At 30.0% G+C, this 25,781-nt stretch overlaps 8 protein-coding genes and 1 long non-coding RNA gene across 23 annotated transcripts in view; 4 read left to right on the plus strand and 5 right to left on the minus strand.

Moving 5' to 3' along the window:
- Positions 1-1,583: 1,583 nt before the first annotated feature.
- On the minus strand, positions 1,584-2,789 carry LOC132910562 (uncharacterized). Its single transcript, XM_060966334.1, has 2 exons — positions 2,219-2,789; positions 1,584-1,803 (listed from the first exon to the last, which is right to left on the minus strand). Exons 1-2 carry the CDS (start codon positions 2,787-2,789, stop codon positions 1,724-1,726), a joined length of 651 nt encoding a protein of 216 aa, XP_060822317.1. The 3' UTR covers positions 1,584-1,723.
- A 745-nt stretch (positions 2,790-3,534) lies between these two features.
- On the plus strand, positions 3,535-5,660 carry LOC132910759 (probable RNA helicase armi). 2 transcript variants are annotated; one of them, XM_060966731.1, is made up of 3 exons: positions 3,535-3,669; positions 3,763-4,944; positions 5,463-5,660. In XM_060966731.1, exon 2 carries the CDS (start codon positions 3,793-3,795, stop codon positions 4,663-4,665), a length of 873 nt encoding a protein of 290 aa, XP_060822714.1. In that variant the 5' UTR covers positions 3,535-3,669; positions 3,763-3,792; the 3' UTR covers positions 4,666-4,944; positions 5,463-5,660. The 2 variants fall into 2 exon arrangements, with proteins under 2 accessions (XP_060822714.1, XP_060822715.1); XM_060966732.1 differs by lacking the exon at positions 5,463-5,660 and adding an exon at positions 5,042-5,212.
- LOC132910738 (RNA helicase Mov10l1-like) lies at positions 4,780-8,535 on the plus strand (the record flags this gene model as incomplete). The annotated part of the gene is made up of 5 exons (XM_060966684.1): positions 4,780-5,659; positions 5,806-6,662; positions 6,936-7,505; positions 7,581-7,826; positions 7,902-8,535. Coding segments are annotated over 5 exons (2,898 nt in total), but the record flags the coding sequence as incomplete, so codon positions are not given.
- A 159-nt stretch (positions 8,536-8,694) lies between these two features.
- Positions 8,695-11,985, minus strand: LOC132910746 (eukaryotic translation initiation factor 3 subunit E). Of its 2 annotated transcripts, none has more exons than XM_060966704.1 (9): positions 11,786-11,985; positions 11,606-11,722; positions 11,371-11,532; positions 11,122-11,244; positions 10,802-11,034; positions 10,592-10,709; positions 9,860-10,071; positions 9,537-9,774; positions 8,695-9,045 (listed from the first exon to the last, which is right to left on the minus strand). In XM_060966704.1, the coding sequence occupies exons 1-9, from the start codon at positions 11,873-11,875 to the stop codon at positions 9,016-9,018; spliced, it is 1,323 nt and encodes a 440-aa protein (XP_060822687.1). In that variant the 5' UTR covers positions 11,876-11,985; the 3' UTR covers positions 8,695-9,015. The 2 variants fall into 2 exon arrangements, with proteins under 2 accessions (XP_060822687.1, XP_060822688.1); XM_060966705.1 differs by having other exon boundaries at positions 9,511-9,774.
- Positions 11,986-12,528: 543 nt separating this feature from the next.
- On the plus strand, positions 12,529-14,621 carry LOC132910752 (zinc finger CCCH domain-containing protein 15 homolog). Its single transcript, XM_060966714.1, has 7 exons — positions 12,529-12,722; positions 12,846-13,053; positions 13,249-13,487; positions 13,560-13,763; positions 13,883-14,057; positions 14,139-14,336; positions 14,406-14,621. Exons 1-7 carry the CDS (start codon positions 12,654-12,656, stop codon positions 14,513-14,515), a joined length of 1,203 nt encoding a protein of 400 aa, XP_060822697.1. The 5' UTR covers positions 12,529-12,653; the 3' UTR covers positions 14,516-14,621.
- On the minus strand, positions 14,524-16,438 carry LOC132910754 (dimethyladenosine transferase 1, mitochondrial). The gene is made up of 3 exons (XM_060966720.1): positions 15,808-16,438; positions 15,566-15,719; positions 14,524-15,414 (listed from the first exon to the last, which is right to left on the minus strand). Exons 1-3 carry the CDS (start codon positions 16,436-16,438, stop codon positions 15,174-15,176), a joined length of 1,026 nt encoding a protein of 341 aa, XP_060822703.1. The 3' UTR covers positions 14,524-15,173.
- LOC132910766 (cytochrome c oxidase assembly factor 3, mitochondrial) lies at positions 16,306-17,359 on the minus strand. 2 transcript variants are annotated; one of them, XM_060966740.1, is made up of 3 exons: positions 17,317-17,359; positions 16,878-16,955; positions 16,306-16,802 (listed from the first exon to the last, which is right to left on the minus strand). In XM_060966740.1, the coding sequence occupies exons 2-3, from the start codon at positions 16,885-16,887 to the stop codon at positions 16,510-16,512; spliced, it is 303 nt and encodes a 100-aa protein (XP_060822723.1). In that variant the 5' UTR covers positions 16,888-16,955; positions 17,317-17,359; the 3' UTR covers positions 16,306-16,509. The 2 variants fall into 2 exon arrangements, with proteins under 2 accessions (XP_060822723.1, XP_060822724.1); XM_060966741.1 differs by lacking the exon at positions 17,317-17,359 and adding an exon at positions 17,079-17,191.
- A 2,262-nt stretch (positions 17,360-19,621) lies between these two features.
- LOC132910772 (uncharacterized) overlaps positions 19,622-25,781 on the minus strand; it is a 158,865-nt gene continuing 152,705 nt past the window's right edge. Inside the window, exons 3-4 of one of the 2 annotated variants that reach the window (XR_009658846.1) lie at positions 21,209-21,318; positions 19,622-19,997 (exon numbers count right to left, since the gene is read on the minus strand). This is a non-coding gene — a long non-coding RNA (uncharacterized LOC132910772). Of the gene's footprint in view, positions 19,998-20,253; positions 20,724-21,208; positions 21,319-25,781 lie in introns of those variants that run through there. The other variant, XR_009658847.1, reaches the window with a different exon arrangement.
- The window catches only part of LOC132910734 (regulating synaptic membrane exocytosis protein 1), a 153,664-nt gene continuing 150,312 nt past the window's right edge, over positions 22,430-25,781 (plus strand). For 9 of the 11 annotated variants that reach the window (XR_009658840.1, XR_009658841.1, XM_060966674.1 and 6 more), the window contains exon 1: positions 22,535-22,992. The gene's annotated coding sequence lies outside the window, so the exon portion shown is untranslated. Of the gene's footprint in view, positions 22,502-22,534; positions 22,993-25,781 lie in introns of those variants that run through there. The other 2 variants (XM_060966675.1, XM_060966676.1) reach the window with 2 other exon arrangements.

Below are 25,781 nucleotides of genomic sequence, written 5' to 3' on the forward strand. Positions count from 1 at the left end.
GTAATTACAATATATATTGTTTTTTAATTGCAATATAATTTTCTGGTACTTTGCCAAAGAATAACAAAGAATACATTTGATGTATAGTTATTCAAAACTGTTTTTCTGTTCCAATACAGTATAGTCTAACATAAAATAAAAAAGAGGTCAATAGTATCTCAGAGATATGTTTAAATACTTAAATGTTTATTTTAAAAAATCATATATAAATTTGATATAATATATAAAAATTATATAAATTTATATACTTTAAAATATTCATTTTGAATTAGATTTTGAATTATTAATAGGAATATATGTAATTTTCTATCTTTTTTATTTATATATATCTATATTCAATGATTCATCAAAAAAATATAAATTATGTAACCTTTTTAGTTTATTAAATTAAGTGCAGATGTTGTAGTGATTTAATAAAAAATTAAGTTCTGCTTTAAAATATTACAATTGTTCATAGAGCCTATATAGATACTGATATAAATATATTACTATTATTATTACTATTATTAAGGTACTAATTACAAATTTAAGGAAAAATTCTATGATTCAACAGATTTTATAAAATTATATCAAATTTATGATAAAAAAAGATAAAAGAAATAAAAAATTAAATTCTTTGTTTATAGATATGTTTTTATTGAAACAAAAATAAATATTAATTACTAAAGTTCATACTATATGGTGTTCCTCATCTTTTAAAAATAATTAGGAAGAAAATATAAAATAATATTTCAACCCAACTGGTGTTGATAAAAATTAAATAAATTATAAAAATTTAAGTATTGTAACTGAGTAGTTTCTGTCTTTCTCAATAAATAGTAAATGTTTATTTAAATAATGCTTAATAATAACATCAAACGTCTTTAAGAGTGTTATTGTTAATATACTTTATAGTTGATATACATATATGTATGTATAATATTATATATATATATGTATGTATATATATATATATATCTGTACAACTGATTTTCCATAAATGGCTTTTTTGTGATAAAATAACATGCGTAAATACGAAATCTAAACATTACTTTAATACTGTGTTAAAAAAATTAACCGCATATACATTATTCAATCCATATATGTTGACATTTAAGAAACAGATTATTTTTCAAATTTGCAATAAGCAATTGTTATGAATTAATGAAAAATTTTCGATATTAAGATATGTTAAGATTGGTTCGTTAATGTTAAAATTAATCATAATTTCAAAAGAATAAGAGGGGTTTCAGGTATTTCTATGGATTCAAATTCTTCTGTTTCTTAAATGCTAATAAATTATGCTTTAATAAAGCAGTATTGATATGTGTGTAATTATATACTACTTTATAAACTTTATAAATAATCTTATATATAACTTTATAAATAATTTTAATGAATGCATGTAGTGAAATAAATTGCGTGCTGCAGAAAAAATTTGGTAAAAATTTAGTTCAGTATTTATGAAAATATGCTTTGTATGAAAAATGTTGAAATAATCATTTTACTTACTTTTAATTTCATATATTTATGTATATATATAAGCGTATTTTTAATTTTGAGTTATAGATATTACTAAAGCATTGAAAGAAATCAACCTCACGTAATTTTTGCATAATGTATTCATAGTACTTCATTCTCTAATAAACATGAGATTATGTAAACATTTCTATTACAATAAAATGTTATATTAGGTTCTTTCTTTTATGTTATATCTTTTTATTTGTCTTCGCATGTATCTTCTCTATAGAAATATATCTCCTTTGAATATATTCTCATGAAATTTGCTTGATTTTTTCTTCCTCTTTCGTCGTCTTCTATTTTCTATATAAAGGAAGTTAATGTCTTAATCTTTCTATATAATAATATCATGTAAGAAATGTTTGTTGAAGATGTACACAAGGAATAAGATTACTTCTAAAATTAAATTTATTAGAACTATGATAATATAAAAATACATCAAAATTTATTTTCTTTAATATTCTTTCTAAAAAAATTTAATAATTTTACAATAGACACCTTTTTGTACAAAAAAGAAATGAATGATTAAATTTGTATTATCAAAAAAGAAACATCACAATATCCATAGCGCATTCTTTACATTATTTCTTCTTAGCATTATCTGGACGAAATTAATCATCTTATTTTGATATTTTTATATATAAAATAATTGAAGAAAAACTTAATTTTGTAAATGCTTTGCAATAATTTATATGCATAATTGAGACGAGTCGTATACCTTTCTGTTTAGCAATTTTAATGTTCTTTTCCATTTCTGCTTTGTATATTTCTTGCTTTCTCTTCATCATAACGTCACGAGCAGCTGCTATTTCGTCTTCTAAATACCATCGGAGAGGTCCTCTGCATCGTTTACATATCATTAATTCACCCAAAGTTTCAATGCCTCTACCTGGGGTTCTACCTTGGGATCTATCTTCAAGGACTTTTACAGTACCCTCAGGTCTGGGGGTCCGATACCTACGACGTCGATACGGTTGGGCATACGACTGGTTGCTCCAAATAACTTGTTGACCACTTCGATATTTACTCCGAAGTCCACCTCGTTGAGCATTTCTTTGGATACTTCGTTGTCTGAAAGATTGGATATCGTCATGTTCTTGAAGGCGGAATTTAATATCAGGTCCTCCTTCGAATGGACCGCTTGAAGGAAAAAGTGGCTCGGGCTCTTCTTTTAATGCGAATAATTTTGGGTCGTAGTCTTTGATATCACAACAAAATCCATAAGGTTTTACTAAAAAATCATGCTGTGATGTACTAACATTAAGTTGTTTTACTCGGCTCTTTTTCATGTTTTCTTTTTGGTAATTTAATATTGACGTACTTTAAATTTAAATAAAGAATATATTAAACGAAAAAGAGAAAAGAATCATATTGGGTTTTTGTTAGAAATAGGTTTGAAAAATTTGAAAGAACTATCTAAGAGAATCGTTGTTTTCGTGTTAAGTACATGTAAGTATAGTAGTATAGTTCACGAATTGAATTGTATGTTAAAAATCATTATTAATAATGTATATAAACAAAATATTTTTATCTTAACTGGTTGGAAATTTATCATTTTCATCGTATCTTGTAAAAAAAAAATTTGTATCTTCTAAATATAATTTGCAATTAAAATAGGGTCAGTTAATATTAATATTATAAGTACATAATTTTGTTTGGTTTCAATATACATATAGATTATAGACTGATATATTCCGCTAAAATTCTGTGTGTATATATATATATATATATATATATATATATATATATATATATATTCTGATACATTTATACAGTAAACGGCGTTTGCTACATTTGATGTAAACGAGTGGTACCATTTTAGAAAAGAGGAAACTATATATATATACAATTTGAAAATTACTAAACAGTATGTGTGATTTTGAAACGTTACTCATAACAAGTTATTTATAAAATTATGAATTCCTCTACTTTGTCATCTGGAAGTTTGAGCCATTCACCGGGACAAAGAGCTTCGGAATCTCAGGATTCGGAACTAACCTCTGTTGGGAATCAAACTTCGAAAATTTTGAATCAAATGAAATCCGAGTTACAGGAGCAAAAGCAACAGGATCGTCTACTTCGAGAGTTACACTTAAAACGCGTTCAATCATTAAGGAAAGAATTGGATTACATTAAGGCAACAGAGTGGAGATACCAGTCAATTGATCGGTATATCTTAATTATTCGAAGTTTTTAAGTTGCAAATACCTTTTTATATACAATGTTTACGTGAATTTTAATGACAAAAATAAATTTTCATAGGTACATGGATAGATATAATAGAAATTAAATATGTTTTCATTTATATGTACCCTTCTAAAGTATGCTATAGGACATAGGTCATCCATTAAAGACGAACCAGATGAAGAAATAAACAATGTTATAGCTCGCATTGAAAATGTGTATAGAAAAGAAATAAAAGAAGATGAAAGTTTTAATACGGATGCAAGTTATTACAAAACAGGAAGTATTACTTTTATTGCCACAGATTACATAGTAGTTGATGACTTTTATGTTTATGATATAAAAAACACTTCAATAAGTAATTTAAAAGTAGGTGATAAAGTTTCTTATTTGCTCTCACCAGAGCAAGACAATCTAGAAAAACAACACAAAATAAAAAAGATTTTTATATCAAATGAATCATGGGATAATGAAGTAGAACATTCTGAAATTGATAGTACCAAACCAGAAACATTAACAAGATGTGTAATTGGAAAAGTTACAGAACGTAAGAATCGACTATTAGTTGTAGAACCTGACAACATCACTGTTGACTTGAATAAAGTACAATCTGATTTTATCCCTGTAATTGGAGACTGGTTAAAATTAGAGTCAGAAGTAGAAATCGATGAAATTTCTTACAATTTAAATGGAGAAATTTTAGAGATAAAAAAAATACAACCTCTACGATCAAAGTTAAATATTGGAACTGTAACTAGTTTTAATCCAATTAAAGGAGTTGGTGTTATTGAAAACGGTGTTATATTTAATAAAAACATATGTGAATCTGGCTACATTCCTCGTGTTGGTGATAAAGTAATAAGTGATAGTATTGAGAGTGACCAAGGATTTTATACATGGAGGTCATTGACTGTGGTTCCATTATTTCAGGCAAGTTTAACATTTGAAACAGAAAATAATTGTTTTACAATTAATTTTTGAGAATACATTAAATTGTATTTTCAATCAATTTTACTTAATAACAACAAGAAAGATTACTTATAATAAAAAGTCTAGTAAAATGTAATTTTACTAAAAATAAATTAATTTTTTTAGGTCCCTAAAGAAGCTAATTTACCAATATTAAGTAATACTTCATATAAATTAAAAAAGGATTTAAATGAACTTGTAAAAAATAAATGCGGTATTGTTATAAGTGATAATATAAATATTGATTTAAATGTACAAGAGGAAAAAAATTTAACAATTACTATAGAAAATGTAGGTAATACTACTCATGTATTGCGTAAAGGTTGTTTCATGATAAAAAAAAGCCACTCTCAACTAATATTAATTCAACCAATTACTCCTAATACAGTTTCAGTATTAAATCCTTCTGATAAATTAACTTATATATTTAAATGTACAGCAAAATTTATTGGTATAAGCAAAGAATTATTTATCTTTAAGTTCAAAGATTTTGAAATTGGACGATTTTTTAACATTACTGTTAAACCTAAAACTATACAAAACAAGTCAAATTCTAAAAGTAGTAGTTCTAAAACTAATTATGTACCAGACCAAGATGAATGGAATGAAGCTACATACATTCCAGGTATTCGTCCATGTAAACCACCATCATTTATTAAAGTGCGAAACGTGATATACAAAATTCCTAAGCTTTATTGGGATGTAATATCAAAGTACATAAATGAAAGAAAATCACAAACCGAGTGGAAATATGATATAGAAAATGCTATACCTTGTTTGTCAAATAGACTTTCTTTTCAATCATATAGAGATCGATTTCATTCTTTATTATATCTGGAAGAAATTGCTCAAATGATAAATATGCAACAATACAATATAAGTAGCACAGTAATGAGACACTGTGGAGAATATTTGGTTATGGAAGTGCCAGGGCTTGCAGAGAAACGTCCTTCTCTTCTTGTTGGTGATAGGGCCATAGTATCTTTCAAGTGGGATAGTTCTCAAGGTATGTTATAAAATTTAAAATGAAATTACATTATGAAATTTTACACCATAATATGTTTGATGTTTATATTAATCAGTAATAATTATTATTTATTTTAATTGTTTTATAATTTTTTTATTTATAAATTTTGATGGTGTTTGAAATAGGAAAATTAAAATATGAAGGATTTATTCACAAAGTTACAAACTTGGAAATTTTTTTAAAATTCAATTGCCAATTTCATCAAAAATATAATTATGAAGATTGTCAAGTAACATTTAAATGTTCACGATCAGCCATACAACGTTGTCATAATGCAATTGATATGGCTATAAGTCGTCTTGGTCAGAACTTTTTGTTTCCCACTCATGTAATTGAAAAAGAATCTCAGTTAGATATTGAAGAACTCGAAGCAAAAGATAAGTCAATTTCTAAGTTACTAACTCGTCCACAGACTGATTCTGTATCATCAGAATCTTCTTCCACTAGTACTATATCTACACGTAATAAATCTAGTAATATGTCAAAATCATTTACAAAAATGTCAGTTGTACAACGATTATTTAATGTTGAACCTATTGAACGAAATAGAGAAATTACAATAGAACCTGATGTAAAAAACAAACAATGTATTGAAACAAAGAGTGAAGTAAATGTTACGAAAGATTCAATAAATACAGCAATACAAAATTCAAAAGAGACATCAATTTCTTCCTATAGTAGTGAATTACAACCAGTTATTTCACAAGTACGAAAACGAAAGTTGGTTTGGTTTAATAAAAGTTTGAATCATTATCAAAAAGAAGCTGTAAGAAACATTTTAAAAGGATATGCACGACCATTGCCTTATGTAATATTTGGACCACCTGGTACAGGAAAAACCATTACTCTTTGTGAAACAATTCTGCAAATCTTGTCAACTATACCTGAAAGTCGATTATTAGTTGCAACACCATCTAATAGTTCAGCAACTCTTATAGCAGAAAGACTTCTAGATAGTGGTATACTTAAACCTGGTGATATGGTATATATTAAATTTACATAATCCCACTCTACTATAATTTTACGTGGATTTAATTCAAACTTTTAATAAATAACAATAACAGGACGAAAATAGTTTCACAAATAAATTTGAAGATAATTAACATTGATATTGTATTGATTTTTCATTTTTTTCATTATAAGTATCCATTTTATATTAATTCTGTTTACACATACTATCTTACTTGAAAGTTGCAATAAAAGTATAAATTATAAATTTTTTAAATTTAATTTAAATACTTTTCTTTTTTTTTAGGTACGACTCATAGCTTATCATTGTTTGGGTAGTGATTCTATACCTAGTAAATTATTGCCATATTGTGCTACTGCAGAATTAGCAGATGAAACAACAATTGAAACACCAAAGTATAATGGAGTAGGACTAAAATTAAATTGTACTATGAGTATACTTGGACGTCATAGAATTACTATTGGTACTTGTACTGCACTAGGAATATTAAATAACATAGGTTTTTCTCATGGACATTTTTCACATATATTAGTTGATGAGGCTGGTCAAGCAACAGAACCAGAAATTATGATTCCACTTAGTTTTATTCATTGTGACTATGGGCAAGTAATTCTCGCAGGCGATCCACTACAACTTGGTCCAGTTGTACAAAGTGAAGTAGCGAAGAATTTTGGTTTAAACGAATCATTTTTATCACGATTGCTACGTCATTTTCCTTATCAGAAAGATCCTAATGGCTTTAAAACATGTTACGATCCTCGACTTGTTACAAAGCTTGTTATAAATTATAGAAGTTTACCAGAAATACTAGAATTATCAAGTTCATTATTTTATGATTCTGAATTAAAAGCACAGGTACATTTATCTATATTATCGATAACTCATTTCTTAGGTTTATATTATGGTAATTAAGAAAAATAATGTTTTTAGATATCCTCTAAAACAAGCAAAGAAGCCAGACTTTTACAAACATTAGCTACTGAATTGCCAAAGAGAAAGGATACACCACCAGCTATAATTTTTCATGGTGTGAATGGCGAAAATTGTAAAGATGATGACAATCCAAGCTGGTATAATCCTGAAGAAGCAACTCAAGTATATCTTTATCTACTAAAGTTATATAAATGCGGTATTACACCTGATGATATTGGAATTATAACTCCTTATCAAAAACAGGTAATATAATTGAACATAATTTGTCAAAAACATCTATAAAATTATTTTATACTTTATTCATTAATTACTTAACAGGTTCTTCAAATTCGTGAATTACTCATGGAATTAGATGTGGAATTACCAAAAATTAGTAGTGTTGAAGGATTTCAGGGTCAAGAGCGTAATGTTATCATCATTTCAACTGTGCGCTCTTCAATTAATTTTATAAATGACGATATTAAACACTCTCTTGGATTTGTTGCATGTCCTCGAAGACTTAATGTTGCAATTACACGAGGTCGTGCTTTGGTTATCATTTTAGGAAATCCTACACTTTTAGCCCATGATCCTTATTGGAGGAGTGTTTTAATATATTGCATCAAACATGATTCTTACACTGGTTGTAGTTTCGGTTTTCCCGAAGATATAGAACATTCTTAGATAGAAACAAATGATTAGTTACTGATGAAATTAGCAACTTATTATTCATGACAATATTCATTAATATCGAGTCTTTTAATTTACCGAAATATCTGTTATTCAATCATAAAATTATATTTTCTCTAACATACAGTATTTTATGTCCATACATGTTTTTACAAAGAAATAAATGATGCTGTTAATATTATTAGAATATGTATGTTGAAAACTATATTATTTTCGTATAAATTAATGGAAATTTTTAATGTAAAATACCTATCTCTAATATTAAAATTGTTTAAAATGATAAGTATATTTTTTAACTTCCATTTATTTTAATAAGTTTGATTGTTAATTTCTTTATATCATCGTATGGATCAAAACAATATATTTATTTTTTAAGTTAAATAGAAATCTTTTGTTAGAGAGCTGACTTAAACGTACTTGAAATGAGATACATTAAAAAAAATTACTGAATTATACTTCTTTTTAACACGTTTCTTATAATGAAAGTGTTGATACATCTTACAAACAGTACAATAGTTTTTATGTTGTAATGTACACATGTATATTTATACAATGTTCGTACAAATATATTTTTATTCATTCAATTTAATTTTTTTAAGAAAAATGTATGAATAAAAATATATTCGTTTTACGTTAGAACTCTGGCTTCGGCTTACATGCATAGAATTGAATTATTTCATTCCGCGTGTTTCGCTTTTAGGTTGGGGTTGAATTAAACAACTGGATGTTTTTAAACAATATCCCTGCATATTGCATCATGATGTCATAAGTCCAGGTTCCACGAGATTTGGTACTGCAAAAATAAAACAGTTTGCTATAATGTGTACAAGAAAAAAAGAACAAATTACACTTAGAGAGAGAAAATTCTTTTGAGCTTTTGATCTATGCATATATGAATGATTTGATGAATGGATAATACCTTGGATATTGTATAGGATACGATTCAATTACAATGTAATTCTTAGTATAATAGCTTAATTTGAAAAAAATTAATGAACGAGTATTAGTATAATATGTTTCTCCTTCTATTCTCATTATATGAAAGTGAAGTGTATATTATATGATAATGTAATTGTTAAGAAAGCAATTATGTAATAATTAAAAAAATTTAGTAAAAAATGAATGAATATTTAAGAATATTTATATGTAAAGCGTGATTTCTTGATGGAGAGAATCATTAATCATTTTGAGTTAATCAGATGACTGAAAAGAGCGAAAAAATACTGATGTATGAAAAATGATTGTGAATGATACTGACCTTAGTTAGTTCCACACTATACTTACAGGGTCTTGATTCTTAGCTTTTAGTTTCCGTTCAATTAAATTTTCTAATGCTTCACTACGAACACTTAAAGTTTCAATTTTCTCCACTAATTGTTGATATGGAGATGCGGGCTGTCCACCCATTACAACATGCCCTAATTTGCTGTCTATTTTGGCATCTAGTCGTGCGTTACGAATTAGATTAACGATCCAACATTCTGCTACATCTGCTTTCATATTAAGCTTTTCTGCAAGCATTCTGTAATATAAAAATGTATTAACGAATTATGAAAATATATTCCAATATTTCAATGTACATAATTAAAAACAAAATTATTATATACCCAATACTTATACATTGATGTATTCTACAAAATGTTTCGAAGATCATTAAACGTGCGTTCTCGACAAATTCACTCAGTAACGCAATTAAGAAAAAGTCATTAAATACAACTGTTTGACATTCTTGTAGTTTTTGTCTTGCTCCATCAAAATCAAAATTGACATATAAATGTTCTAGAAATTCTGTGATGGGGTCACGATACGTATAAGATTCCTGTAAAGAATAAACAATAATTAATAAGTCTTAAGATTATGTGTAACTTAAAAATATTTGGTAAATATTCACGAAAAGAGAGCTATTTATAATTTCGATAATTCTGAAATATATTGTAAATCTTAGCATCTTTAATAATTTTTTCTTATGCATGTAACCGGCGATCAGCCTTAATATTCGAGTTATATGCAAAAATATCCGGTCGCTTAGCTTTGTTTTTTAAGCTGAGTTAGATTACTATGTAGTAATATTAATCCGATCACCGGGAATAAATATAAACAATATTGAGCAACCGAATTATATTACTATGTACTAACCCAAACCAGCTTGAACAGTAGGGCAGAGCAACTGGATATTTTTGCATATAAATCGAAAACCGAAACAAACCATTAGTTATATATATAGGGAAAAGTTGTTCGAAATGTTGAGCTTTACAACATATTTCAAAATCAACAAAATCGAAAATGGCTGCTTTTTTGTGGATATTTACCAACTATTTTAATAAGGAATTACTACATACCTGCTGTATTACTTTTACAAGATCTTTTAAGATAGATCGCCTGGAACGATTAACGATGACAGCAGCTGCTAAATATCTCAATATATGAGGACACATTGTCTGAATTGCATTTAGGTAACTGTAAAACAACAAATGCGCATAATTTTATATATTTTATCATACTTAGTACATTATGTTAGTAATATAATACTTATAAAAATATTCACATACTGTGGTCTATAAAGAAACATTTCTACGATTAAATCTCTGCCTTTCACATGATTAAAAAATACAAATAAACTCCAATGAATAAGCCATGTTCTTTGTTGTAATACTTGAAGAGAATTTCCTATGACATTGCTATCAATGTATTCTCTTAATTTGTTTACATCTTCTAATGCAGTTTCCCAATTTTGCACTAGAATTTCTGATGCCAGTTTGCCCCAAAGTACATTTAAATAATTCTAAAAATTACAAATGTCTGCTTCATTATCTTAAGAATAATATAAATTAATGTATTTGTATCAAACATATAACTATTATATCAGTACCTTATCAGTTGGTGGCATTATAAGCATATAAAAATATAAATATGATGTAGAAACAGAATAATTGCCACATTCATAACGATATTTTGCTAGTTTCACGAAACTATCCATCATTTCTACTCTAAACTATAAGAAGGTAATATATGTAAATTAAAATAAACTTGATAAAATATATGTTTTTTAATATTTTTTATGTTAATTTGTTAGATTTATACAAAAATAAGATACCGTATGTGGTTTCATTTCACTTACCTCAGATTCTTGAGTAAGATAATTGTTCAATGCTTTAGAATCTCGCATATTTTCCATTTTCTTCATAACTTCTTCATTATTCATAAGTTGCACAACAACAGACACGTTATTTTGTAAAATACCAAGTTCTTGTAGTACATCTGCACGACGAGCTTTCAATTCCTACAATTTGAAGTTCTCAATCATGCTTGTTATTTATAAACATATAATTATCACTTATTAAATTTATTTGTACCTCTGGCACTTCCAAGTTAGGGTAAAGCTGTTTCCGAATGTCAATTGTATAATCTATCATATTTGTTTTGCTAAGAATATCGAGCTTAGCTTGAAGTAATTCGTCCTCATCGTAAATCTAAGAAGCACAAGTGTATTATAACCAAACTGTCTAAAGCAAAAATATTCTTTTTTTTTATACCTGTTTTGCAGATAGGAATTCCAAAAGTGGAAAAACTAAATGCCGGTCAAGATATTGACCTATACGTGAAGTTAAATCGAATTTCGCCATTTGGTTTCTTAATGAAAATCGGATTAAAGCGATTCTAACCACGATCTACGGGTAAGAAAGGAATTGAACACGCTCCACGTTAACGCCAAAGAACATAGAATATACTGAGCGGAAAGATTTAACCCAACAAATGGATTGCGTTATACGTACTATGATTTGTCAAATGATGTATTATAACATATCATATATCTTTAATTATTTTATGTTAATATAATATTTCTAACATAAATATTAAGCAGATAAGTAAAGGAATATGTAATATTCTATTCGATTTTTAATTTATGCTATAAAGTACTTATTATGAAATGATCAAAAGGTATGTGGAGTCAGTTACAGTAATAGCATTTATAGATACATTTTTAACATAGTTTTATTATACAATTTTATTATGAGTCTAATACTATACTATATTAACGCTTTATATTTTTATAAATAATAATTAAATAATAATGTATTATAATTACTACTTATGTTTGATGAGGTCGAAATTTCGAATTAAAATGAATATTTCTAAAATGAAATTTATGGATAAATATATTTATATAAGAGAACTTTCTGAATAAAAAAGTTTAATGTGTCCAGTCCGTTTATTATCGTTCACACTTTCTATATAGAATATGTATTTTATGGTCCATTTCGTGTTACTAGTACATTTACATTTATAAATGTATACGTATATGAATTGTTCCATGATTCAGAAGTAAATTTCTGTACATTTGTATCTTCTGTTATTAGATTTTCTATATTTGCCATCAGTAAATACAAAAAAGCGAATGAAATGCCACCCAAAAAGGCACCTGCTCCCAGTAAGAAGGCGGAGCAGAAGAAGAAAGAGAAAGTTATTGAGGTATTTAAATACGAACATTTATTTATAACCTCAAAATACCATATTCTTTATTTTAAACATGTATATGTACTGAGATTTGTTACTCTTCATATTTTTTCACTTAAATATTAATTTTTCTTCTAGGACAAGACTTTTGGTATAAAGAACAAGAAAGGTGCCAAACAACAGAAATTTATTCAGCAAGTAGAGAAGCAGGTAAAATCAGGTGGTGTTAATTCACGGAAATTAGAAGATCCTAATATTAAAAAACTTGAAAAAGAAAAAAAATTAAAGGAGCAGAAAGAATTAGCTCTCATATTTAAACCTGTGCAAACACAAAAGATAGATAAAGGTATTAACTGAGTAAGGTTATTGCAAAACTTAGTTAAAAGATATAATATAATTATCAAGAATTATTTGAATATATTACATTAGCATAAGTTATAATTTTCACAGATATTTTATCGTTTTATTATTTTTATTTTATTATAGATAAACACAAAAAAACATATTGCGCTCAAAATAATAATTATTTACTTTTTTGCAGGAACTGATCCTAAATCAGTAGTATGTGCATTCTTTAAACAAGGACAATGTACAAAAGGTGATAAATGCAAATTTTCTCATGATTTAAGTATAGAAAGAAAAGCAGAAAAACGTTCATTATACTGTGATATGAGAGATGATGATAAAGAAACTGATACTATGGATAAATGGGATGAAGATAAATTGAAAGAAGTTGTTGAGAAGAAGCATGGCAGTGGTAATCGTCCAACTACAGATATTGTAAGCTCAATTTCATAATATTTTGCTACTAATTTTTCGAAAAACAAGAGAGTAAATAATGTTTAATTTTAGATTTGTAAACATTTCCTAGAAGCAGTTGAAAAATCAAAATATGGTTGGTTTTGGGAATGTCCATCGGGACAAAAATGTATCTACAGGCACGCATTACCACCAGGTTTTGTCCTTAAGAAAGATAAAAAGAAAGAAGATAAAAAGGATGAAATTTCTTTAGAAGATTTAATTGAAACAGAAAGAGCCAATTTGGGACCAAATCAAGTATGAATATATTTTAATAATCTGTAAAACAATATAATATAAACTTTTATATTTATATTTCATAAATATTTTTAGTATTTAATATATTTTCTTGAAATTTGTTTGAAATTTTCTGGCAGACTAAAATAACATTAGAGACATTTTTGGCATGGAAAAAGAGAAAACTAAAAGAAAAGAAAGAGCAAGCACTGAAAGATGAAGAAAAAAGACGAAACGATTACAAAGCTGGACGTCAAGTTGGTATTTCTGGCAGAGAAATGTTCTACTTTAATCCAGAGTTGGCAGCTGGAGACGGTATTTTTCTTTATTGTTTTATATCTTACATATTTAATGCTTTTAGCACATGTGTAAAATTTACTTTGAAAATATTTTTAGGCATTGATGATGGAGATGAAGCAATATCTAGTTATGTACGTGAGGAAGATGAGACTGAAGAGAAAGTAGAATATAGAGAACTCGACATGGACAGACTCGCACTTGAAGCTAGTGAAATAGATACTTCTGGAATAACTGTAGCTGGTGCAGATCGGTTGAAAAATAATAAAGATATAAATAACGAAAGCGGCTCCACTGGTTTGTAGAAAATATATTCAATGTTTTAAAATAATATTTTGAGATTAATAGCTTATATTATTATGACAGTTACCGTTGGTGAAGGTGCAGCTGCATTAGCAATTAATGAAAACCTATTTAAAGAGGAAGATTTAGAAGGCTTAGAAGAAGAATTAGAAGATTTAGATTTAGAAGAGTGATTCAAATATCATGTTCAAATTCTTCCTTTTACTCAGTGTCTTCTGTATCTTTACAATATATGTATTATTAAAATATTATACATACATTTACTAGTTCAAAATGTAATGTATCTTGTATATTATTACTTACATCTTATACTCTATTTTCAAGCAATATACATACACACAATGTAATGTAAAGAGCTGGTCTCGTGCAAATTACTTGAGATTCAAACTAATGTATTTTAATGTAATTATGATTTTTAATTTTTTACGATAAAAAATATAATCGAATTCTTTATTATTGCATTCATAAGTTATTTAGTGTTTCTATGAGAAAAAGATATAAGTTGGAAAAGATATAAAATTGTTACAGTCGTGGAAGTATTTAAAATAATAGTTGTTAAATTACTTTTAATAATGTAATTGCGGAATTAAAATTGATAGGTTAACCTGGTAAAATTAAAATTTAACGTGATAACGAGACTGGCAAATGGAACGAATCATATTTTCAAAAATATTTACATGTATAATCATTAACATAAGTATAAATATTAAATAATTTATAAATTCTCTTGATTTATTAAAACATTTATGATATATATGAATAAAAGTAAACATAAAAAGGTATAGCAAAAATAAAATTATTGTTATTTATGTTTATTATAATAGTCAAATTTTAGTCTGTACATTCCACGACTTCTAGATTCTTTGTATCAGATAATGATACTATGCGGCGTGATGCACGATATTCATAAAAACTTATTTCTGGGTGCTTTTCTAATAAATATTTATATGCACTAACAAGTTTATCAATATCCTCTACTGTAAGTTGCATTGGTCTTGTTTGTGGGTCCAAATCAGAAAGTTTATACATCATTTGTCCCAATTCTTTCCTATGTTCTAGAGGAAATAATGTTCTGAAATGTATATAGAAATTTCAGACTTGTATTACTGAATTCTATAATTCTTTTCATTATTGTTATAACTATTTTTTATCAATTTAAAATATGATAATATATAAAGGATAAATGTTGAATGTAAAAATATTTTCCTGTGATCTTTACTTACTCAATACCTCGTACACTGTATTTTTGACGAAAACTAAAAATGTGTCGTGTAACTTTCTCAAAAATTGTAAATTCGTGTTTTGTACGTGGAACAGTTAAAGGTATAAATGTTACAACACCAACATCAACGTCTGGTTTAGGAACAAAGGAACTACCTATTTTTAGCAAAAATAAGTGTATTAAGTTTTTTATGAACAAAAAATATAAAAGTTAAGCAATCTACAAAGATCTGAAATAATATACCTGGTATAATAAAATGTAATATTGGTTTTGTCCAAGCTTGTGCCATCACAGATAATCTACATCTTTGTAAATCTGATGGTTGAGCTATTAATCGTTCAGCAACTTCTTTTTGAAATGTTAATGTCATTTTAGTTCTTCCAAATTTCCAAGCACTAGTTTTTTCACAAACTGCACGTAGCCACTTTATTATCAAAGGTGTTGATATATTAAATGGTAAATTACCAATTAATCTAATCCTTGGACTTTTATCTGTCCAAGCTTTAGCTTCAGTTGATGAGAGAATAGTAGTCATATCATACCTCATTATGTCATCAAAAATAATTTCCATGTTACCATTAACTGCTGCAAAAGCATCCGCCAACATTTCTAACGTTGGCTTAAATCTTTTGTCTTTTTCCACAACAATTACTTTCCTTGGTTGATACTTTAAAATAGATCGAGTTAATCCACCAGGACCAGGACCAACTTCTAATACATGACAATCAGAGAGATCTCCTGTTTTTCTTATTATTTTATCTGACAAATTTTGATCTAAGATAAAGTTTTGAGAAAGCTGTCTCATTGCATGCAATTTATACATTTTTAACAAATCTTTCATATTTGGTAAAGGTGGTAACCTTAGAGTTGCCATTGTTCTTTTTTTTATTTGTATTTAGATAATATTTAAGAGTAATGTTTCATATGATACAAATACAAATAATTTTAAGCGACGTTAGCTTTTGAACTAGGTTTTTCAATTATTTTTTCAGGTTCATATAGATCATTCAAAAATGTTTCCTGTTTTACAGCATATATGGTATATAGATAAATTCCTAAAGATAAACCAGCTAGAGCAAAACCTGCTATCGCACACTTGTTACGTCTTTTTGTATATTGGGATGCTCTTTGAATAGCTGCTTCTTCTGCTTGTTTCATATATATTATATCACTATATTTTAATTTATTTTTATCCCTTACAAGATCTAATTTTGGCATTAAATCACTATCTTTCTCACCTGTAATAAAACTAATATAAATAAATAGAAAGTTTGATAATACAATACTTAACAAATATTAATCTTGCCATTCACCAGATTGCATTGTATAAATTTCTCCTTTTCTTGATAAGCAATCAAACTACTGTGTTTATTATTTTCGCGTTTCTGTTTCTGTTAAAAGAAATGCTTATATAATTATAAAACACAACTTCACATAACCTTTATCAGCTCAGCCTAACTTTATAAAATTACTATACTGATGTAATATACTAGGTAAATTCTGTATTTACTCACAAGATTATAGCAGAACTTTCACCTTAATTAATAACAAAATATCTTATATGTAATTTCTTTTGTGGAAACTTTGTAAAAGTTATGATATAATACAGTTTTTTTTAGTTTAAACATTTTTCAATACTATTTATTATATATACTTAAAAAAATATAGAATTATATATAATATATATTTTTTTACAGAAACTCAGTAATCACATTTATAGAATATATCATATTTCAATATTTTTTCACTTACCTTCGATCATTTGGTTTATTTCAAGTTTCAGCGCATGCGTTCGATTCATATACATATGTATATACACACGACACGCACATACTATACATATATTGAAGTCTTATGTAAGATAATACAAAACAGGATTATGTTAAAAAACATTTTTTTAAAATACTAGCTTGATTATTAGTTACTAATACGAATACAAAATATAGAAATATACAGAAAGCATAAATTTAATTGATTGGGGTTAGGTTGGGGTTAGGTCTATTCGTATGCATACATGCCATAATGTCTCTACTGTAATATATATACAACATGTACGTATGTAAATATTTACATTGCCAAAATGTTATAAGAAAAATGTCTTCTTTATTTAATATTCTTGATAATTAAAATTTATAGATTTCTGTTGATGATATAAGGATTAACATAAAAATAGTCTTCCAAAGAATAAGTTGTAAAATGTCCAATTTTAATATATTTGGAAAACATTTGTATGAATAATTTAACATATATAGTTGATACTTGTTTACATTACTAAATTAATTTTTCGTTTTTGCATATTTTACTTTTCACGAAAGAAATTATCCGGTACAAAATTTATCGTACTATAGCTCTATCTGTTTGGACCTAAGGCGCTTCGTCGAGAGATTCTCGTGTAATCACATAGTTACTTCAATTTCCTTGATAATCCTTTCGCATTACTGTTACGAATTACTGTCGGCACCAGTTTCACGACAGCAACCTTGCATCTATGATAATCAGAATTCGCGATTTGTATAACTTCTCATTTACTTCAAAACATTGATTATTTACAAAGTATATACATATTCTCTAATGAATTTAACTTTACTTTATGTGTTTAACCATATCTTAAATAAAACTAAAAGGGAATGAATGTATGTTGACTAGAATTAATGTATTTTTAATTAGTATTGATTTTTTAATTAGGATATTATAATATATAAGTTATATTCGCGTATAAAAATATACATCGATGAATATATTTTTACGATTTTGACGAATATTATCAAATCACTGATAAAAATTAGTAATTTCAGTTAAGTTAATTTAAAATTATAATTGCATTTGTTCAATATTAATATACACCACGAATATTCCCTGCTGCATTATTGATTTTTCCATTGTACTTTCCGAAGATCACAAATTTCATTAATTTTTACACATTTTATTAATAGCGTATAAGTCTTAAAATATTGAAATATTGTTGAATACTTTACCTAAATATTTTCGTGCGATTATGTTTCAGCATATTTTAGGCTTGACTAAGTATTTTTCTTTCTATGTAGTCATACCTATTAATTTTTGTACGATTATTCGACAACCTTAAAACGAAGTTTCAAGTGTTTATATTATTTAGCAGAAATTATACTATTATTTTCTTTTTATACCATATTTAACAGTAATATGTAATGTTGCGAATGTGTTAACTAAACTGCTTATTAGCTATGTTAGTTATGCATTAAATATAACAATACAATGGATGTTAATATATCTTCTAAATTATGAATACTCATATAGTTTCAAAATGTTTCATGTTTTTTTTTTTATTAAAAAAATTTACAGGATCATAATAAATAAATATCTGTTATTGTAACGATCACTTTAACAACAAATTTTTGCTACGTTATTGTGTTAATGTTTCAAATTAAAAGTTTGTCTTTTTCGAAAGGTGGTTTGCTAATATTAATAATAGTAATATGTCGTATCTAATTAAATCCAAAATTTGCCATTTCGATTCCATATACGTCATATGTCAATTGCATGTTTTTAAATCGATTAGTTGATTACGTAATTCATACCTAACCAGTTGGCTACCTAATTACACGTTGAACGCTATTGGAATAATCAATAATCGGTAACGCAATTCGGTTTAAATAAATGACGAGGACACAAAAATGAATTACAAAATCAATATGCTAGAAACGTCTAAGTACGAGATTATTGCGAAGCGGCGAGTAATGATGTGAGATTTGAAACAGTTCGAATCTCTATCGTGTATGCGGCGATAAATTTGAATCACTTCGAACAGGATTCGAAGCTTAAAACTCGTAAAAGTTTTCATTGAGTCTTGAATCATAATTCGAATTGTTTCGGATCCCATCGCTACACGCCGCCATCCTCGCCACTTGTCGCTTCTACCATATTCGTAACTTAATAAAAAAATATATAAAAATAAATAAAATAAAATAAGATAAACAATTTACAAAAAAAAAATTCATTGCACGCTAAATTACCAATTACGAACTACCAATTACTAATAAAGTAAGTATTTAGATACTAATTACTTATTAGCTACAACGTAATTAGTACGTAATTGCCGAAACTGAAGTTGGGGCATTATTAGCGAATTTTAAAATGGCTGTGAATGAGGCAGTGGATTAGGTATTCAAGAGACAACTTCATAAGCTGCCACACGATGTTCGTGCATTGCGTTTTTTAAAGAGAATCTCAGGCAGTTGTGAGAAGATCTGCGACCCAGCTCGACAATGCAAGATAAGGGAATGCCCGTGGGATCTTCTAGACGTGCTTTCGAGAATGACTCACGGGTATACCATGGGTATAGTGGTGAAGTCTGACACTGCTTGGAAAGATCTGCTTGGACTATAGTGTCAGTTTATTCTGCATACATTTCTAATAAGATAGACACGTAAGTACAATAATCTTCAATGTGTTGCCTAAAACAGATTTTTAAGCGGATCTGATATGAATTTTAGATAGCTAAGTGTGGAGAATTTTAAATTGACTTACGTGTGTTCAAAGTGGTGAAAATGGAAAGAAAATACGCAATTCTAATCAAAAGCACAATCGTCTTTCGTTTTCATGAATAGATTTTACAAACATAATTTGACCAATCTTTAATTAGAGAGGAGTGGAGGATCTGCAGAAGATCATTCTACATGTGAAAATAAGTAAAAAATGAAGAATGAGATTTTTTCGCTTTTATTCTATTGTTATACTTAACTTTCTATCTTATTGTACGTATCAAGTTCTTTAAAAGAATTCCGAAGAGAATCGCCTCTTTAATTATTAAGTACGCTAAACAATCTGATTTGTTTGAACGAAAACGATATAAGTGATAATGCTTATTGGACGTTGTACAATTTTTATAAGATATAATGATATTAATTCGATTTAAGATAACAAGTAACACGAACGAAAGTTTCATTTCTTTAAACTTCAGTCAAAATTCGATTCCAGAAACAAGTCAGCAAGATTGATAGAATAGGAGTAAATTTGATAACACGTACTAAATATTAAAGCGAAATTTTCGAGATTCGATCTGCAACAGATTACCCTGCATAAGGTATATATTTTTTCTCGAACAAAATGCTCTGTCCGTTAGATCGAGTAAAATGAGGTTTCCGGAAGTGCGGGCCATGTACTCTCTAGTCTGATGAAACCTGAATATTTGATAACGTTGCATTACGTTAACAGCGTCGCTTATCTATTTTAATGGATTGTAAGGTAAATTGAAACATCCGACTGTGCCTACAAAACCCGTTGCACGGTATGTTGAGGCGTGTATTAATAGTAATTTTTCGATCCCGCGGCAAAACACTCGCAACCGCATGGGGCAAAAACCAACAAAAAAGCAGAAAAAAGAAAAAGCGAAAAATTGAAAGTCAAGGGGAACAAAGCGTTTTTCACGCGTACCTTTTTCCTCCACAATGAAAAACCGTCGCGTGTGTCAGCTGTTTACATAAAATTGATCGATATATCGCGCAGGGGAGAAACGTTTCGATTTTTCTGGGTATAGGAAACGCATCAGTTTACAAAGCGGGTCGCCAACGATCTCCGCGTATAATACAATCGTGAGTTTTTATTTTCGACGAGCAACAAGCACTGTTTCTGAAAATTCTATTTCGTGCGTCGTTTTTCACGTTACCTGCAGCCGGTTCCATTGCTCGAATTTTCCAACCAATTGATCCCTTAGATGCAGGCTTTTGTCTCCTGTCCTACCTGTATCTATTGTCCTCTCGTCCGTTTTTCGAGGACCTACGGAGAAAAGAGCGAAGAAGTCAATTTCGAAGTAACGACAACAGCAGAGACGAAGATGCATCAAAGCGCCAACAGTTTCCCTTTTCGTGTCATCAATTTTTTCGTTATTAGAAGCCAGGGGAAAGTTTGACGGGAATATCGATAAAGTGGAACCGTGAATTTAGGTTAAGCCTTCGTTAGGAAATTTTATTTCGAGGGGTGAAAGCGAATCGATCGATGGGTAATAGTCTCGTATCGTTAATCGACGTTGCGATATATTTCTGCATCTTAAAATCATCTTTTATCCTTTACCGAGCAAAGTCTGCCAGAGAAATGCGCAATTTTCTTTTTCTAATATTTCGATGCGTCTTTGCGTCACGTAGCTTCTCGTTTGAGCGAGCCGTTTCTCTGTGTTCTCGTAGAAACGACCGAACCGGTACTAGGAGGGTTACGAGTTTCTGCTCCTTCTTTTTCAAGCTCCACCGACTCGACGTTAAGAGAGAAAGTTTCGAAAGATCCCTCGGAATCGCGATTGTCTGTCCGTGGAGGACGCGGATCTCATTTCAACCCCCGTGCGTTCCGTCCACGTGCGTGAAAATGCGCGCGAATAGGGAAGGCGCGCCTCGTCGTCGGATCCCTTGGGTCCTCCCGAGGATATTCCACCTGGTCGACAGTCTTTTTCCCTTCTCCTATCCGGGAGAGAAGGACGAGCTTGCGCCTTGAGCTGAGGTTCGCGGTGGGACGTGAGAACGGCAAGAAGGAGAAAGATAGATCAAGAACGAGGGACATAGAGGCATCGCGTTCAGAGAGAGAGAGAGTTCGGTTTAGAGTCTGCGAGTCGAAGTCACGGCTGACAGAACCGTATTGAGAACGAGAGGAAACGGCATTGAAGGAGATTGAAGGAGCGAGAAGGACGATCGTCGAGGAGGGGAGTAAAGAGGGAAGAGGGTAAAAGGAGTATGAAAAGGGGCGAGAGGTAGCGTATGGAATAGGCGAGCTTTTTCGGCAGGCGCATTCGAAGTGGCGGGGGTTAGCGAAACGGGGGTGTAAGGAGAGCGCCAGGCAGAAGACAGGAGAGGCAGGAGAGCCGGGAGAGACGGGAATCGGAGGGGCGAATGGTTTGCTCGGTGGGAGAAACAGGAGACCCGGGCAGTGCAAGCCGGGCAGCCTGCCCGACGATATCGTCGCTCTAGATATAACGGTGATTCTATTTTTTTGTTTGTCCATTCTCCGTCAAGTTGGTCGCTCGCCGCGAGTTTTTCTTTGCGCGTCTAATAAAGCGGGCATGCGCGACGTCGCTTTTTCCAGCCACGGAGAACCGCGTACAGGCACACCTTGTACTTAGAACTTGACACATACCTATAAATACATATATATACATACGCGTACACACAGGTATACACGTACATCAGGTACACGCAGCGCGTGAACATACGTGTTCGCGCGTGAACATACGTGTCCGCGCGCATACATTAACCACGCATAGACACTAAAACCAACTACGGGAAACAGAGAGTAAAGAAACACACTGTTTGTTAAAAATACACGTATCGTTACTTAAGTGGCCACGTACGTTTGTAGAATATACGAGAGCACGTGTATCCATCCGGAGCGGCAGCTGAACGCGAGAGCGCGGCTGAAAGAACGCACGCATTTCCCCGCTCGGAAGCTTCCGCAGCTTTCAAGTAACAGGTTGGTCATTCCGGCTCTTCTCTTAAAACCGCTTTCGCGCGTTTCCATCGACCTCTCGAGTCGCGGTTACTTCCATCGTCTTATCTCTCTATGCTTCCTTATCGTGTACTTCAAATCGATGTCAAATCATCGACGTACATTTTACGCGTTCCAACGTGAATCCAACAAATCGGTTCTCCTCGTTACAGGAGAGATGATAATACGTATTCGCTTTCGGTTCACGTTTCGATCAGAGGATACGCTCGATCCATAAAGTGGACTAGAAACCGTTCAGTGGAATAGAGACGTTTTCGTCTGGTATAATTGGAAATGGTTCGCCTAATTGGTTGCCGTCGATGTGTTTTTCATCGTGGCCGATCCCTGACTAGCCGAACCGATGACACTGGTAATTAATTGGCCGAGGGTTCTTTCGTCTTTTAAACCTTCATACTTCGATTTTACGGCATGTGTGGTTTTCCGTGGGAAACGAGCCACGCATGCAAACGTAATTTCGAGATGGTTTTGATCCTGTTTTAATCGACTAATTTCCGCTCCTATTTCCCCGATTCCCCAGGAACGTTCCATTCTGTCGACGATCTCTTGTGCTTTTCGCCTCTTATCGCGCGGTTGCCTTCGCCTCGGGTGTACATTGATCGAATGTTCGCCGAACAAAAAGAACAGCTGCTTGTTAATTACTTTTCAACGATTCTCACGGTTTCGCGATTGCATGGCGATTTTATCGTTCGGATTCGTTGGCCGCGCTAATCTGCGAACGAGAGTAAGATGGAACGTTGCGAGAGAAAGCGAAAGTGCATATTTTATTTTTAATGTTAACACTAGATACATTTGCGAGCGTCGTGACGCGCGCATTGATTGCACGCGACGCGTGTAACAGGTCGTGTTAGCAAACACGATCGAATAAATTAACAATCCAGCTCGCAGATACGGGCTTTCTGTACATTTTGTTTGACAGCATTTAATGTTCGTAATATCGCTAAATGAAACGTACGTTGCCCGATTTCTAGTTCATTTGAAATAGCTAACGAAGTATACTCGTAATCATAAATTGGACATTCGTTAATGTTTAATTTAATTTTTATAAAAATGGTTTTGCTATAACATCTTTAAATCGTAGCATAGTTTAATTCTGTTGTTTTATAATACAAACGATTAACGAGTGTCAACTTTATTTTGTAAGTACAACTTAATTATTCTCATTCTAAATGTACTAGTCATAAGTGTGCGCTGATTTGGACAGAAGCGTATCTGATGATGTTGTCTCAAAGTATTTACGTGGCTTGAAACAATTTTGCGTTTGATAAGTGATACTCGACAAGTTGCACAATTATACTTTTAGCGAAGTAGTAATGAAAATTTCACGACATATACGGATATGCTTTTTAATATATAAAGGGTGTTATATAATTATTATATAATATTGGTTAAAAAATTGAAATGAGTATGTAAGCGTAGTGAATATGTTGATAAAAAGAAATGATTCCTAAATTTACGTACACTTTTAGTACGTAGGTAAAATGAAGAAAATCTATAGCAACATGAACACACATCTATACACGATCTATCGTTTTGGTGGTATATATTTTTCGTTGACCCACATTCACTTCTTGTTTTATGAAACCGATGAATTATTAAAGACTGCATAGGATTATTTTTTATCATCTGAATTCTTGTATTCAGATAATTTGTTAAAAACTAAACACTTGTTTTGTTAAAAAGCGGTACTTACGCTTCTACCAAGCAAAATTTACGTCGTCGTATTTCATTCAGTTTTAGCGGAGCATAAATAATCGATTGATACAGGCAAGAAACAAATACTGTTATTTTTAAAAAATAATAGTGTTATTATAATCTATAAAATTATAAATTTCTAGATCGTTTCTTAAAAACAATTATTAATTAAATATGAAGGCAATATTAGCGAAATAACTGTAATTACTTTTCTATCTATCAGTTTTACATATTTCTGTCATACCCATGTTTTCATTTCAATGTGTTGAATTGTACTTTCAATTTTACCTAATAAAGTATCAGAGAGTGAACGTATAGCGCTGGAAGGAAGCTTTTTATTATCAATTAATATCTACTCATTCAAAAATTATATTTCATTGTAATTCCTCGAATTACATAATTTTACCTTCTATTTTTCATACATTTTCCATATGTTACCATGTATTTTTTCATCGGAGAAACACGCAAGAAGTTACATGGATTAATTAATTAACGAACGTCGCGGCAATTTTCCCTACGGATTTTCTTCGATTTTATCGTCGACGAAATCGCGTGCTGAGTTCGCGCGCTAAAGGTCTGCTAGGTTTCTTGATGGCAATTTTCCTACATCCTATCGTCACGTACGAAAGTTTACGGCGGATCAGGTTGTGTTAAGATTAAGTTTTTCGTTCGAATTTTCCGAAGGGATTTATACTCGATCCAATTTCGATTTTCGACGCAATGCTTCTGCAAGCGCTTACGATGTTATCTATCGACCGATCTGTTTGTTAAAGTTCCTTTATGTAACGCGAATTCATGACAATGTCGTCAATCTTCAGTCCTTCTGTAATTACATTTCTTATTAAAAATTGGTAGCTATATTCCCCATTGATTGTGTATTTATCTTATATCAATAAACATGTTTGCAGTTCACATTTTAACAGTTAATCGTGATAAAAGTGAATATCTTTTTGTGATTATTCCATTATTCTATTTATGACCTTCCGAGGCGAACAATTCTCGAATAAGTGCGAATTATTTTTACATTTGATAAATTTGGCTATGTGTGTGATAGAACTCTA

Source organism: Bombus pascuorum, chromosome 9 (assembly GCF_905332965.1).
Source record: "Bombus pascuorum chromosome 9, iyBomPasc1.1, whole genome shotgun sequence".
Lineage (NCBI taxonomy): Eukaryota > Metazoa > Arthropoda > Insecta > Hymenoptera > Apidae > Bombus > Bombus pascuorum.

What these genes read in the sequence shown, in the direction of transcription:
- LOC132910562 (XM_060966334.1), bottom strand. Translation starts at nt 2,789, where the DNA reads ATGAAAAAGAGCCGAGTAAAACAACTTAATGTTAGTACATCACAGCAT. An exon ending in TAAAATTGCTAAACAGAAAG is followed by an intron (nt 1,804 to 2,218) that starts GTATACGACTCG and finishes TCCTTTATATAG; the next exon opens with AAAATAGAAGACGACGAAAG.
- LOC132910759 (XM_060966731.1), top strand. Translation starts at nt 3,793, where the DNA reads ATGTTTTCATTTATATGTACCCTTCTAAAGTATGCTATAGGACATAGG.
- LOC132910746 (XM_060966704.1), bottom strand. Translation starts at nt 11,875, where the DNA reads ATGGCGAAATTCGATTTAACTTCACGTATAGGTCAATATCTTGACCGG. An exon ending in ATCTTACTCAAGAATCTGAG is followed by an intron (nt 11,245 to 11,370) that starts GTAAGTGAAATG and finishes ACCTTCTTATAG; the next exon opens with TTTAGAGTAGAAATGATGGA. An exon ending in TAATGCCACCAACTGATAAG is followed by an intron (nt 11,035 to 11,121) that starts GTACTGATATAA and finishes TGTAATTTTTAG; the next exon opens with AATTATTTAAATGTACTTTG.
- LOC132910752 (XM_060966714.1), top strand. Translation starts at nt 12,654, where the DNA reads ATGCCACCCAAAAAGGCACCTGCTCCCAGTAAGAAGGCGGAGCAGAAG. An exon ending in CCAATTTGGGACCAAATCAA is followed by an intron (nt 13,764 to 13,882) that starts GTATGAATATAT and finishes ATTTTCTGGCAG; the next exon opens with ACTAAAATAACATTAGAGAC. An exon ending in TAACGAAAGCGGCTCCACTG is followed by an intron (nt 14,337 to 14,405) that starts GTTTGTAGAAAA and finishes TTATTATGACAG; the next exon opens with TTACCGTTGGTGAAGGTGCA.
- LOC132910754 (XM_060966720.1), bottom strand. Translation starts at nt 16,438, where the DNA reads ATGGCAACTCTAAGGTTACCACCTTTACCAAATATGAAAGATTTGTTA. An exon ending in ATTACATTTTATTATACCAG is followed by an intron (nt 15,720 to 15,807) that starts GTATATTATTTC and finishes TGCTAAAAATAG; the next exon opens with GTAGTTCCTTTGTTCCTAAA. An exon ending in TACAGTGTACGAGGTATTGA is followed by an intron (nt 15,415 to 15,565) that starts GTAAGTAAAGAT and finishes TATACATTTCAG; the next exon opens with AACATTATTTCCTCTAGAAC.